This window comes from Lepidochelys kempii, chromosome 1 (assembly GCF_965140285.1).
Source record: "Lepidochelys kempii isolate rLepKem1 chromosome 1, rLepKem1.hap1, whole genome shotgun sequence".
Classification (NCBI taxonomy): Eukaryota; Metazoa; Chordata; order Testudines; family Cheloniidae; genus Lepidochelys; species Lepidochelys kempii.
The window spans coordinates 207299196-207312293 of NC_136380.1; the positions used below are offsets into that span (position 1 = coordinate 207299196).

A 13098-nucleotide genomic window follows, 5' to 3' on the forward strand; every position below is an offset into this window, starting at 1 on the left:
CCGCAGGGTTGATTATGACTCTGTCTCAAATATTTGCTGATAAAAATTGACAGAGTTCGTGCAAACATTAGAGGACATTACTTGTATTCCATGTTCCATACACAAAGCTACGTAAATGGGTAGATGAAACTGAGCAACAAAGATCTTACCTGTAGCACAAACCTGAGCTGGTTTGGAAAATAAATGCTGGCTTTTTTTCTTTTCTTGAGGCACATGCTTCTTCTTAGTCACTTAAGTATCTAAATCTATCAAGTTCTTTGTGACTCCTTAAGCACCTCACCATCTCAGATTTGAACCTTTTGAGATGCCTGATATTTCATCTGACACTCTTATCCTCCCATCCAGTGAAACTCTTCTTTTTGCAGATCAAGGGCCAAATCCTATTCTTAGGCACCTATCTCTCCCCATTCATTGTATAGGAACCATGGGTGCCTAACTCAGGCTTTGTGGATCCCATTGTTGTTCCAGTGATTTTCTGCATGCCTAGAAGTTAGGCATTGCAAAGTTCAGCATCACAATGCCTACATCTTTTTATGGTTCTGGTCCCAACTGCCAAAAAAAAAATTAAATTGTGGAAAAACAAGCTGTTTTTATCTGGGACATACTATATTGCACTGTGATGTCACATCAGATTGCACCTATACTATAGAACAGCTACCTGAAAGATATAGTGAAATTGTACATTATGACCTATACGTTTTTTTGAACCCACAGAGGAGAAATTAGTGATGTCCAATTTATTTCCTTCTTCACAGGCAATCCCTTTTGAGATGATTCTGTGGCACATTAATTCCTACCATTAACATTATTTCCAATAGACCTAATTTACTACTAGGTCATTCATTACTGAAATCAGGGCAGTTAAATCAGCATAAAACTAGAGTAACAGTGTTGAATCTGGCCACCTAACTGCATCACTCTTTGAGATCATATTATATCAAGTTAATTTTCAAACTGTACTATAGAAAACTCCCTTTAAACTGTAATATTGCTTTCCCTTTTAGCATATAATTCATACTCTTTCATATAATGCAGTGAAATAGCGCCCTTCAAACTGTAATTTAAATTTCCTTCCGAAGAATTCTCTAACATTCACCTTGTACCATAATAAAATACAAGGAATTCCTTTTCAAATACAAGTATGTAATTTTGTCTTCCATCTAAACATGCTCAGTTATGTCTTGCTGATTCCCCACAGTCTTTCAGTAACAATGCAGCATAATGCCATATCTCTGAAGCTCTATCAGCATATCATTGAAATCAGGTTTAACTTAAAATTGTGTTGGTTTAGAAGACTAGAACAGTGTAAAATATAGAGGTATGGAATTCTTTTAACCATCACTCAATTCCCCATCACACTCTAATGTGGCTCATCTACATTTCATCAAGTTCAATTCTTGAAGGGATTTCTGTGAGCAGTAATGGGTCAGATTTCAAAATTGTAATCATTGGATTTCCTAAAATCTTGATTTATGCTGTGAGAAAGAACCAGCCTTGCTTATACCAGATGGGATTTTCAGAGACCTATTGGAGTTCGGCACACAACTTCCATGGATTTTTAGTAGAATGTGGGCACTTTAGGCCCTGAATACAAATTGAGTCTAACAAGCATATTATGAGAGAGGGGAAAGTCTATTAAAGTTTGATGTATTAAGTAAAATCACAAGCCTAGAGAAATTTTATCCATTCTATAGAACACACAGGGAAAACGTCTTAGAAATACTATTGACACTTCTGTAGAACTTGACTCCATTTTACTCTGATGGATTCCTCACCGTTTCCTAAGATCCCCTTGGAGATCATGAGCTATTGTGCCAAAACTTCTTTACACAAACTAAAGTTTGAAGACAGAAAGCAGCCACATGAGGGTGTATCTGTGGTTGAGGTTGAACAATCAGTCTGTGCCCTTGAAAGTCTGTGATCCCAATGGATTTTCTGCTAAAATCTAGATATATTTCAAGCATCTTCCCTAACTATCATGTTGAATGAATCATCCAATGGGTAGTGATCAATGGCTCCACGTCTAGTTGGCAGCCGGTGTCAAGTGGAGTGCCCCAGGGGTCGGTCCTGGGGCCGGTTTTGTTCAATATCTTCATAAATGATCTGGAGGATGGTGTGGATTGCACTCTCAGCAAATTTGCGGATGATACTAAACTGGGAGGAGTGGTAGATACGCTGGAGGGCAGGGATAGGATACAGAGGGACCTGGACAAATTGGAGGATTGGGCCAAAAGAAATCTGATGAGGTTCAATAAGGATAAGTGCAGGGTCCTGCACTTAGGACGGAAGAACCCAATGCACAGCTACAGACTAGGGACCGAATGGCTAGGCAGCAGTTCTGCGGAAAAGGACCTGGGGATGACAGTGGACGAGAAGCTGGATATGAGTCAGCAGTGTGCCCTTGTTGCCAAGAAGGCCAATGGCATTTTGGGATGTATAAGTAGGGGCATAGCAAGCAGATCGAGGGACATGATCGTCCCCCTCTATTCGACATTGGTGAGGCCTCATCTGGAGTACTGTGTCCAGTTTTGGGCCCCACACTACAAGAAGGATGTGGATAAATTGGAGAGAGTCTAGTGAAGGGCAACAAAAATGATTAGGGGTCTGGAACACATGACTTATGAGGAGAGGCTGAGGGAACTGGGATTGTTTAGTCTGTGGAAGAGAAGAATGAGGGGGGATTTGATAGCTGCTTTCAACTACCTGAGAGGTGGTTCCAGAGAGGATGGTTCTAGACTATTCTCAGTGGTGGAAGAGGACAGGACAAGGAGTAATGGTCTCAAGTTGCAGTGGGGGAGGTTTAGGTTGGATATTAGGAAAAACTTTTTCACTAGGAGGGTGGTGAAACACTGGAATGCGTTGCCTAGGGAGGTGGTGGAATCTCCTTCCTTAGAAGGTTTAAGGTCAGGCTTGACAAAGCCCTGGCTGGGATGATTTAATTGGGGATGGGTCCTGCTTTTGAGCAGGGGGTTGGACTAGATGACCTCCTGAGGTCCCTTCCAACCCTGATATTCTATGATTCTATGATCCCAGTCAGGCCAATGTTCTCAGGTTTTATATCTGCTGTTAGCTCAGTGATACCTGTGCATTCAAAAATAAGATAAGGACCATGAAAACTGTGCCTTGTACAGTGCCGTTTTCTTATGCAGTACAGATATTAAAGTGCAGATAATTACATTGTTTTCTAAAATACAGGTAGACTGAAAAATTCTTTCCAGTTTTGTTCATTGTGATCAACTTGGTTTCATGTGAAACAGGCAAGGCTCACAGCATTACCAGATCACATAGAATCATAGAATATCAGAGTTGGAAGGGACCTCAGGAGATCATCTAGTCCAACCCCCTACTCAAAGCAGGACCAATCTCCAATTTTTTTTTTGCCCCAGATCCCTAACTGGCCCCCTCAAGGTTTGAACTCACAACCCTGGGTTTAGCAGGCCAATGCTCAAACTACTGAGCTATCCCTCCCCCCTAATGTTATGCATACTGCTTTATCTAACATCGCATCTATGATAGTTTTAACTTCAGGGTAATATAAGAAGCCTTTGATTGTGTGGTATGGTGCTATCATTTTCCTGCTAATCACAGTATGGGATTTGGTCATAAATGCCTGACCTGGATGAAAATGAAGTACTCAGTCCCAACAGCTAGGAATTTGTATCTGTAAATTAGATTAAGGGTTTTAGCTTAAACAGAGGTATCAGATGGGACTTCCTGTTATTCCACTTATCCCTACTCTAGGAGTGGAACCCTTACTGCAGAGAATTCCATCTATAATAAGGAAATTAATTGTATTAAAATGGTTGATCTCTAATATTTTGCTGCACTTCGCATTGATGATGATCCAAGAAGTTTTTGGAAAGGGTAAGGGACAATTTCCTGGTGCAAGTGCTGGAGGAACCAACTAGGGGCAGAGCTCTTCTTGACCTGCTGCTCACAAACCGGGAAGAATTAGTAGGGAAAACTAAAGTGGATGGGAACCTGAGAGGCAGTGACCATGAGATGGTTGAGTTCAGGATCCTGACACAGGGAAGAAAGGAGAGCAGCAGAATACGGACCCTGGACTTCAGAAAAGCAGACTTTGATTCCCTCAGGGAACTGATGGGCAGGATCCCCTGGGAGAATAACATGAGGGGGAAAGGAGTCCAGGAGAGCTGGCTGTATTTTAAAGAATCTTTATTGAGGTTACAGGGACAAACCATCCCGATGTGTAGATGGATCTAGACTGTTCTCAGTGGTAGCTGATGACAGAACAAGGAGTAATGGTCTCAAGTTGCACTGGGGAAGGTTTAGGTTGGATATTAGGAAATCTTTTTCACTAGGAGGGTGGTGAAACACTGGAATGCATTACCTAGGGAGGTGGTGGAATCTCCTTCCTTAGATATTTTTAAGGTCAGGCTTGACAAAGCCCTGGCTGGGATGATTTAGTTGGGGATTGGTCCTACTTTGAGCAGGGGGTTGGACTAGATGACCTCCTGAGGTCCCTTCCAACCCTGATATTCTATGATTCAATATTTATAAGCAACCTTGGTATATCAATACGATACCTTGAAGGAATGCCAATATTTTGCTAGTTTCTCTGTTTCTTCCAAAATAAATTATCGTAAAAAAGTACCTTTCCCCATAGATGTGTTCCTCTGGAATCTACAACTGTAAGGTATGATGCATAGATGGATCTTGCCCTTTCCACTTGGGGTGGTCAGTTACTGCTGATGCACTTTCCACAGGAGCCTCAGAAAACCTTTCCAGGTTCCATGAGGAAGGGTTAGAGGATGTGCATCATCCTCGCGCATGTGGGGAATCCATCAAAAAGTTAACAGTGGTAGAGCCTGCATTAACTTCCACACTCTGCACTATAGAAGTTCCAACCCATTACCTACACCATCCCCGAAGGGAGGTTTCTAGTGGCAGCTGTGTGTTACAGTGCAGCTGTGTTAGGAGCTCAGGACAGATTGCAATCTTCTAAGATCTGTGGATTCTGGGGGCTGAATGCCATGATTTTTTTGTGGCAGAGAACTTCATACCCCCTTGTTTCCCCACCTCCAACTTCAGCAGAATCATTTGAAGAAAACTTGGGGCTTACCACATTGTAGTCAACTTTCAACTAAACAGGTCAAATTATATTCCATACAGTAGAACGTCTTATTAACTAATTAGATAATTATAGGTGGAGCTGGTAGCACTGCCTGCTATTAAGGTTGTCCAACACTTCTCATGATAAGACCTTGCTTTCAATTGCTTTTAACTTTGCTAAACTTTAACTGTTTGGGCTGAAATTTTCCATTCTGGATGAGTGCCTCAGGCTGGATTTCAGGGGAAATTTCAGCCAAAACAGTCCAGCTGTTTCCAAGAATGAAGCTAGAGAAAAAAATATTGTCTTGCCCATGTTCAAAAATTATTGAGACCTTTTATTTGGGAAACTCTAAAGCCCCCCATGCTTTGGAGTAGAATTTTCGCAGGGATGTGGCCTTTGTGTCTTTTCCCAGCCCTGTGAAAATCTGCCCAAATTTGACCAAGTTATAATTCTTTGAAAAATTGCAGTTTGCACGTACTCAGACTTGCAAGAGTTTAACAGCTAAATTCATAAAAGATTCTTTCCTCACTGAGCGTGCTCCATCCTGTCACAGCTCCTGTGTGTGACTGGACTGCTCATGCACCATCCTCACAAAACAGCTGAGCATGCTCCAGCCCAGGGCTGCAGGGGTTAAGCTGGACTTTCCTTGCAGTGGCTGCTCTGGGATGGGATGGGGCTGGGCACTGGAACTGAGAGAAAGGAAACTGTCTCTCCTGTGTTCTCAATGACCCTCTGGCTGACTCCCGGACAGTGAGAAGGAGGAGGAAGCCGTCTGATTTGAATGCAAGACCAAGGGGAAGGAAAGGAATAGACTGGGACAAGGAGCCTCATAAGAAGACTTGGACTGGAAGTTGGGGGAGAGTAATTGTGACTGGGAGTTGGAGGGGGGAAACTGGGATTGGTTGGGCAATGAGACTGAGACCTGTGGGAGACTGGGCTTGGCTGGGCAAGAAGACTGGGGTAGAGAACCGGCGGAGGGGAGGCTGGGATTAGTTGGACAGGAAGGCTGAGACTGGGAGCTGTAGAGAGGAAAAGACTGGGAGTAGGAGCCAATGAGGAAATGGGGGAACAACTGGGAGCTAGTTTGCTGGGGGGATACTGAGATTGGCCAACAAGGTAGGGGAGAGCCTGGGGCTGGCTGAACAAGGAAAGTGGGACTAGGAAGCAGTGCGGGGTGGAGTACGGGGACGAATGGGAGGAGAGACGAATCTGACAGGTGGTGTGTGACGCAGAACTAGGGCTGACTGGGCCAAGATACTGAGATGAAGAGTCCAGGGATGGAGGTGAGTGAGTGAGATTGGATCAGGAGCAGCAGGAGGGAGATTGGGACGGGGAACTAGTGCTTGGGGAGAGGGGAGATACAGACTGGGCCAGCAGCTGGGAGCTAGGAGCTGAGCCTGGCTGAGCAAGGAGACTGGGACTGGGATGAGAAGCCTGAGGAGTGGAGAGTGGGACTGGGATAAGGAGCCAGATGTGGGGAAGAAGCAGGACTCGGACAGGGATAGGCTGGAGGGGACAGGGTAGAAGTGGTCAAGTTTGGGGGAAATGGACGGAAGAGAAAATGCTTTTTTGGTGAATTTACTATTTGCTGACAAAATTTCACCCAGCTCCACTCACTTCTGCAGCTGAAGTCGGGGGAGCTATGCTTCAATATATAAAGTTCTGTATAATTCTACTCTGAAAAAGCAAAGTCCACCCAAAATTATTGAATACTTTTGACCGTAACCTCTCTGTGCTTCCCCATCTGTAAAATGGGGATAGTACTACCCCCTTGTCTCACAGGGGTATTGTGACAATAAATTAATTAATATTTGTGCTGCACACCGATTCTATAATGTTGAGCACACAGAAAAGCCTGTGAGGATATTAATAATTCTGTCTTCAGATCAGTGTTTGAATAGTATGCAGTAAATAAGGCCTGGGGCCACACATTGAACAATGAGGCGAAAATAACATATTGGATGGCTTGCTTACTAAGTGAACATGGTACATCTTGTGCACTGAGTGAGGCAGGAGTCCTCTGGGAAAAATTGTATGCAGCAATTAACATATGTTAATTAAAGACTGTATGTTAGGGGGCTGAATTGAGGTGGCACAGACCATCTTAATTCTGTCACTTCCTAACTTTTGAGTGCTTGACTTTGCAACCTTTATAGTGTTCTTTTAAATTTGTATGTTTCTATAATATTGAAATAACCTTATCTTGGTATTTTAAAATTTATCATTTTCTTAGATATAGTGAAACTTTGGTACTGAGAGAAGTAATGGATGTGAGGTTTTTGTACAAAATGTAGAGATAAGAATGGCCATACTGGGTCAGATCAAGGGTCCATCTAGCCCAGTATCCTGTCTTCTGACAGTAGCCAATGCCAGGTGCTTCAGAGGGAATGAACAGAACAGGTAATCATCAACTGATCTGTCCTCTGCAGCCCATTCCCAGCATCTGGCAAACACAGGCTAGGGATACTTGAGAGCATGGTTTTGCATGATCTGATTATAAAGATATAAATAATCTAAGCTCTAAATAAAGGCAGATGGTCCAACTCTGTTGTTACATATATGGGAGACAAGGTGGGTGAGGTAATATCTTTTATTGAACCAACTTCTCTTGGTGAAAGAAACAAGCTTCCCAGTTTATACAGAGCTCTTCTTAAGGTCTGGGAAAGCTACTTATATGGGTATGATACATATTGGTATTGTTGTGAATTACAAATATCATGCATGTTTACATAGTTCTAAATTTTTGTTGCTTATTGTTTACATAAATTACAGTGCAAATTGTAAACAGTGTATCTGATAGTAAATCTGAATGATCTGCAGACCAAGAATCATTCACACACACAAAAAATCAAGACTGGTTTTAAATAACATGTCCATGTTAAAATGTTGCAATTTGCTTATTCACAAATAGGGAACAAAGGTGGGATTTCACAAGTCAGTTATTGGTTGTGAATTATGTATTCAGCTCTTGTGCTCCACTGTAAAATTCAGCTACCGGAATTGCCAGTTCTGTTTTTATTTTTAAATGGTCCGTGTTCTTTTGCACTTAAGCACCTCCATCACAATACTTTCAAGATTGTGTATTTGAATACAGATCCTTACATCGCAGGAGAAAAATTGCATTCAGCAGTTGATCTCCTATACTTATTACATAGACTGTCATGTGTAAGTTAGGGAAAGAGTATGTTACCTTAAGATGATATACACTGTAGTCCACCAGTAAAATAAATACATGTAGTATAAATAGAATGGAGATACTATGGCCTGTTTCTTAATGTCCCCAAAGAATGACAGTTAGGCATATGCTGCGCTGCATCTGCATATCTGGCAGTTAGATGTCTATCTGCAATAATTTGCTGTTATAGTAAACTCCACCCATAATGAGTTACACTTATTTTTATGGGAAGAAAAAAGAAAGGATGATTTTCAAAATCATGCTGTATATGTTTATAAGATGCAATACAAAAGCTGACCTTAAGCATTACCGCCCATAACTTAAGTGTCTATATATGTAGGTCAAGAGAAGACCTAGGGACTCAGGGTCTCCAATATGTATAACTAGCATGTACAGTAACATCTGATCTAGAAACAGTGGGTCAGATTTTCCTCTTGCCTATCAGTGAAGTCAGTGGAGTTACACCATTGTAAACATGATGTGAGGGAAGACTCAGCCCAGAAGGCTTCAGTTGTACACACCTCTTTATATTTATAAAACATTTACACTGCTCAGGAAATGGTGAGTTGTTCCCACAAATCTATACTGTACTTGCAGAACAAATGTACAGTTCTTTGGGAAGTTTCATCTTAAATTATTCTCAAGTATCACCATTTACACCTCCCTTGCATTCTGAATATTGGAAGCTGCCTCTTTACCTTGGACCTTGTCGTTCTTTTTGCAGATCATGTAAACGGGCACTGTACAAGCCCAACCTCCCAGACTTGCAGCTCTGGAAAACGGCTCCCTAACGCAGATGTTACAAAATCAAATCGCCGAGGGCCTGGGAGGCCCCCATTTAGGAAAGCACAGTCTGCGGCTTGCATGGAGATTTCCCTTCCAGTTACAACAGAAGGTGAGTGCCAATGAGCATTTTCATTAGGTATGTGTTAGTTTCACTTTTCCACAAGATGTGAAAGCAAACTAGTTACACGCTATTTAGCATGATCCTTGTCTTAGTCACTTCTCTAAACTGCTGTCTTCATTTAATTGTTTAGAATTAGAATGATCCCTGTGTTTTAGTGTTGTTACTAACCAGCCAGCCTGCTGCTGACTTTTGTGCTACCTAGAGATGCAGTATACCAAACTTCCTGAAACTCTCACAGTCCTCCCATTCTCTTTTTGAGCCTGGAAGCTTTGCTCCAGAAAAGTGATTGTTCATCAGAATTTATGTACAGTAATTCTGACAGCCAGTGACATCAAAAGCTTAAAATATTCTGATCCCTGTTTATTCATGAGTCATAGTCTGAAAAATGAGAAATATATTTATAAGACTAAGAGTTTAACCTTTGCTCACATGATGTATTATTCTTTGGTATTAAATATTATTAAGGGCTGTAAATTCTGCAATACCCTCTCTATGGGATTTACCCCTTGCTGGAGAATTGTGGTCCAGAATCAAAACTTTCTTTAAAACAATTTGTTTTGAGCACTTACGTTTGTGAATACAACCTCCAAATTTTGAACTAAGTATAAACCATGCAGTGTTGTCTACCTGAGTGTGCAGACACATTCAAACCACAGTTCTGAGGAGTGTAAACTGTTCCATTCATGTCAATGGGTTAAGTGCGAAACTTAAAATATGCCCATTTAAATGTCAGCATTGCTAACTATTTCAGTGCCCATCATTTTAACAGAAGCATCCAGCTAATGTGCTTTTCCCATAACCTCAAAACACCTCCTGTGCCTTGTGAGATGCTGTCACTCCCAATTATCCCTCACCTACCAAGCCTGCAACTTCCCCCACACCCTCCACAGCTTCTACAGCGCAACAATGTGTAGTCCGTACAAAATGGTTTGGCAGTCAGCAACTGAAAAAAATGTACTATCAAAATAAACAGTACAGGGGCTCTTCTACTTTAGTCTTATTAATTTTCTTATTTAACTTATTAAAAATGCTATTTTTAACTTAAATGAGGCTGCCACAGAATTTCCAATCTGCCAAAGTAACGACACTTCCCAGGGCTACCCTCTGGGCCATAGCACTCCCTGGAGTTTCTGCAGTGCGGCAGTCCCACCCACGACATGCATCTTTTGCCCCCAGCATCACCTCCAGTATGCCCTCCACACCGTGGCTTGCAAGGAGATCACTGGAAGATGGCCTTTTGCCTGTGTTCAGCAATACCTGCACCAGGGTAATTCTCCCAGAGTCAGAATGAGAGCTTTTAGAGCCCCTTTACACAGCCTCAGCGCTTTTACCCATTGTAAGGGGGACAGTGCGAGAGTGATGATCTCACCCATAGAGCCTGTTGATGCACCTTTTAAATACAAACTGTAGAAAATACCTTTGTTCCCAGATGTAAAAAAGATCCCTCTACATACAGGAAGTGGAAAGAGCATCAGAGCCCCCTTTGTTAGTATTTCTGATAGCTAGATCTTCAGAGTTTATTCATTAGGATGTGATAAAATAGAGGAATCACTGTTGATCCTTTTCTCCCCAGGGATGGGGAGGGATAACTCAGTGGTTTGAGCATTGGCCTGCTAAACCCAGGGTTGTGAGCGCAATCCTTAAGGGGGCCATTTAGAGATCTGGGGCAAAAAAAAAAAATGGGGATTGGTGCTGCTTTGAGCAGAGGGTTGGACTAGATGACCTCCTGAGGTCCCTTCCAACCCTGATATTCTATGATACTCCATGACCATTTAAGGTCACATCACAGCAAGAGAGAAGAGCTCACTCTAGGATCTACTGAACCTGACAGTATGGAAATGAACTCATGAAGCATGTATTATCCCAAAATGGTGACCTAGTAGGGATTTGAGTGCAAATCCCAAACTCATGGACTGGCGGGAGGCAGGTTGATGGACGCAGCACACTGTGCAGAGAAAGCAAGCTGCATTCTTCGCAAGGAACTCCATCCAGCTGATTTAAGGGGCAACACTGATCACTTCCAAAGGAACTACATTTAGAGAAAAATTTCATATGATGTGGAATCGCTGAAGGAGGAACCCAGAAATCCTTATCTCTAAAACAAAACAAAACAAAAAAACAATCAAACCCATGAAATCACACTACAGTCTCTCCACAGCACATAGAAAAAGTGTGATCATCTAGTCCCCTGTCAAAGAAAATAACTCTGTTCAAAGAATATGCCCTTTATAAGCTCAAATGTAAATACAGACTAATAGATAGTTTGGGAGTGAGTACAGTACCAAGATAGACTTAGAGAGCTCTAATGAAGTCATTGTAAACTGCTTATGAATAACAGCAGACTTCATTCATGAATTAACCTGGGTGTTCTGTTCAAGTTACTTATTGCTTATAATTATTAATATTATAATATAATATTATAATAATTAATATGGAGCTCATAGGTAGCACTTTTCATCTGTAGATCTCAAAGCACTTTACAGAGATGGTAAAAGTTTTAAAACTTTCAACACGTAATGATTTAGCTTTCTCTTGTCACTGAAAGAGTACTCTAGCTTTCCTGGATGTCAACAAAAGAATACTTAAAGGTATCAGTGATGTCAGTGAAATGGTACTGTGGCTCTCGCTAATGTCACTGAATTGACTTTAACAGCCTATTCTCTGTCATAGTTAACAGCAGAATAGTTGATCAGGGTATATTATATTAATATGTAATACGATATGTTTATACACACATGCATACAAGTTGTTTAGAGTATATATACACTAAAAAAGAACAGCCTTCTTGTACTTTATAGTCTCATATTAATAATGGGATGGAATCTTTTTATAAGAATCCTTATTTTGAAATAAACCTAGGATGTTATTTCCATTCAACTAGGTTAAACATTTAATAGATTGCTACTGTGTTAGCTCTTTTGAGTTTTGGTTTAGTAATTGATCTGCATCAAATGACTGGTATGTAAGAATTTTTCCACAGACATTGTTTTGGCATATATTTATTCATCTCAGTAGTGTTCTGTATTAAATACTGCCAAAAGTGATGTGAGGCCTGCGAGGGTCGTAGCTTTAAAAAAAAAAAAAAAAAAGGACTTTGCAAAGAAAATGCTGAGAATACATTTTGTGTCCAGACGAGCTCATTACATTTCAGACATTGATCAAAATAGAGGCTCCCTTTGGCCAAGCCGTTAAGAAGCTTTGCTAAGCTTTCCACAACTGGATGTCAATCTTTCACCCACTATTTAGGAATTTATGCTGCAATAAACAGCACATGTAATTTGGAGGAATTGACTGCCTGTGCTCTGAAGTGGTGAGCACACATGAATAAAATATAGATTTTATTCACTTGATACTTCACAAAAAGAGAAATAGGCTAGATTCACAAAGGAACCTTGGCGCTCCGACACTGAGCATTATCATACCAAACTTTTAGGTGCCTAGAAAATCACTGGGATTTACAAAGCCTGAGTTAGTCACTTAGGTTCCCCATACAATGAGTAGGGAGAGATGGGCACATTAGAGTGGGATTCACAAAAGCCAGTATGGTAGGCAACTCTTTCCCTAAGATAGCCAGTAGGATGTGCTAAGCTGAGGGGTCTGTGCTAAGCCCTGCCCCTCCTGGAGAACTAACTCCAGGCTGCTGCCTGTAGGGACCCTATCCCATAGGTAAAGTCTGAGCATACCTACCAGATCAGGCCCTGTAGATGGGTTACCCTGGGGAGCACCTATCTTTCCTCAGTGTGTGAATCCCACTGGTGCTTAGGCAGCCAACCTCCAGGTATGGGGGCTACAGTCCACATGCTCAGAGGCAGAAATTTAGGGAACTTCTACTTCAAAAATGTAGGTGCCAAGCGAGTTTAGGTACCTACATGGCTCGGTGGAAACTGAGAGGGGATTTTGTGAATCCCAGTGGGACCTGATTCTGGGATTTAGGTGCCTAAA

General features: G+C 41.6%; 1 protein-coding gene across 12 annotated transcripts in view; it reads left to right on the plus strand.

Moving 5' to 3' along the window:
• STXBP5L (syntaxin binding protein 5L) overlaps window positions 1-13098 on the plus strand; it is a 440505-nt gene that overhangs the window by 396441 nt on the left and 30966 nt on the right. For all 12 annotated transcript variants that reach the window (XM_078848433.1, XM_073309722.2, XM_078848419.1 and 9 more), the window contains one exon: window positions 8974-9144. In XM_078848433.1, the coding sequence (XP_078704559.1) occupies window positions 8974-9144 (171 nt within the window). The remainder of the gene's footprint in view (window positions 1-8973; window positions 9145-13098) is intronic.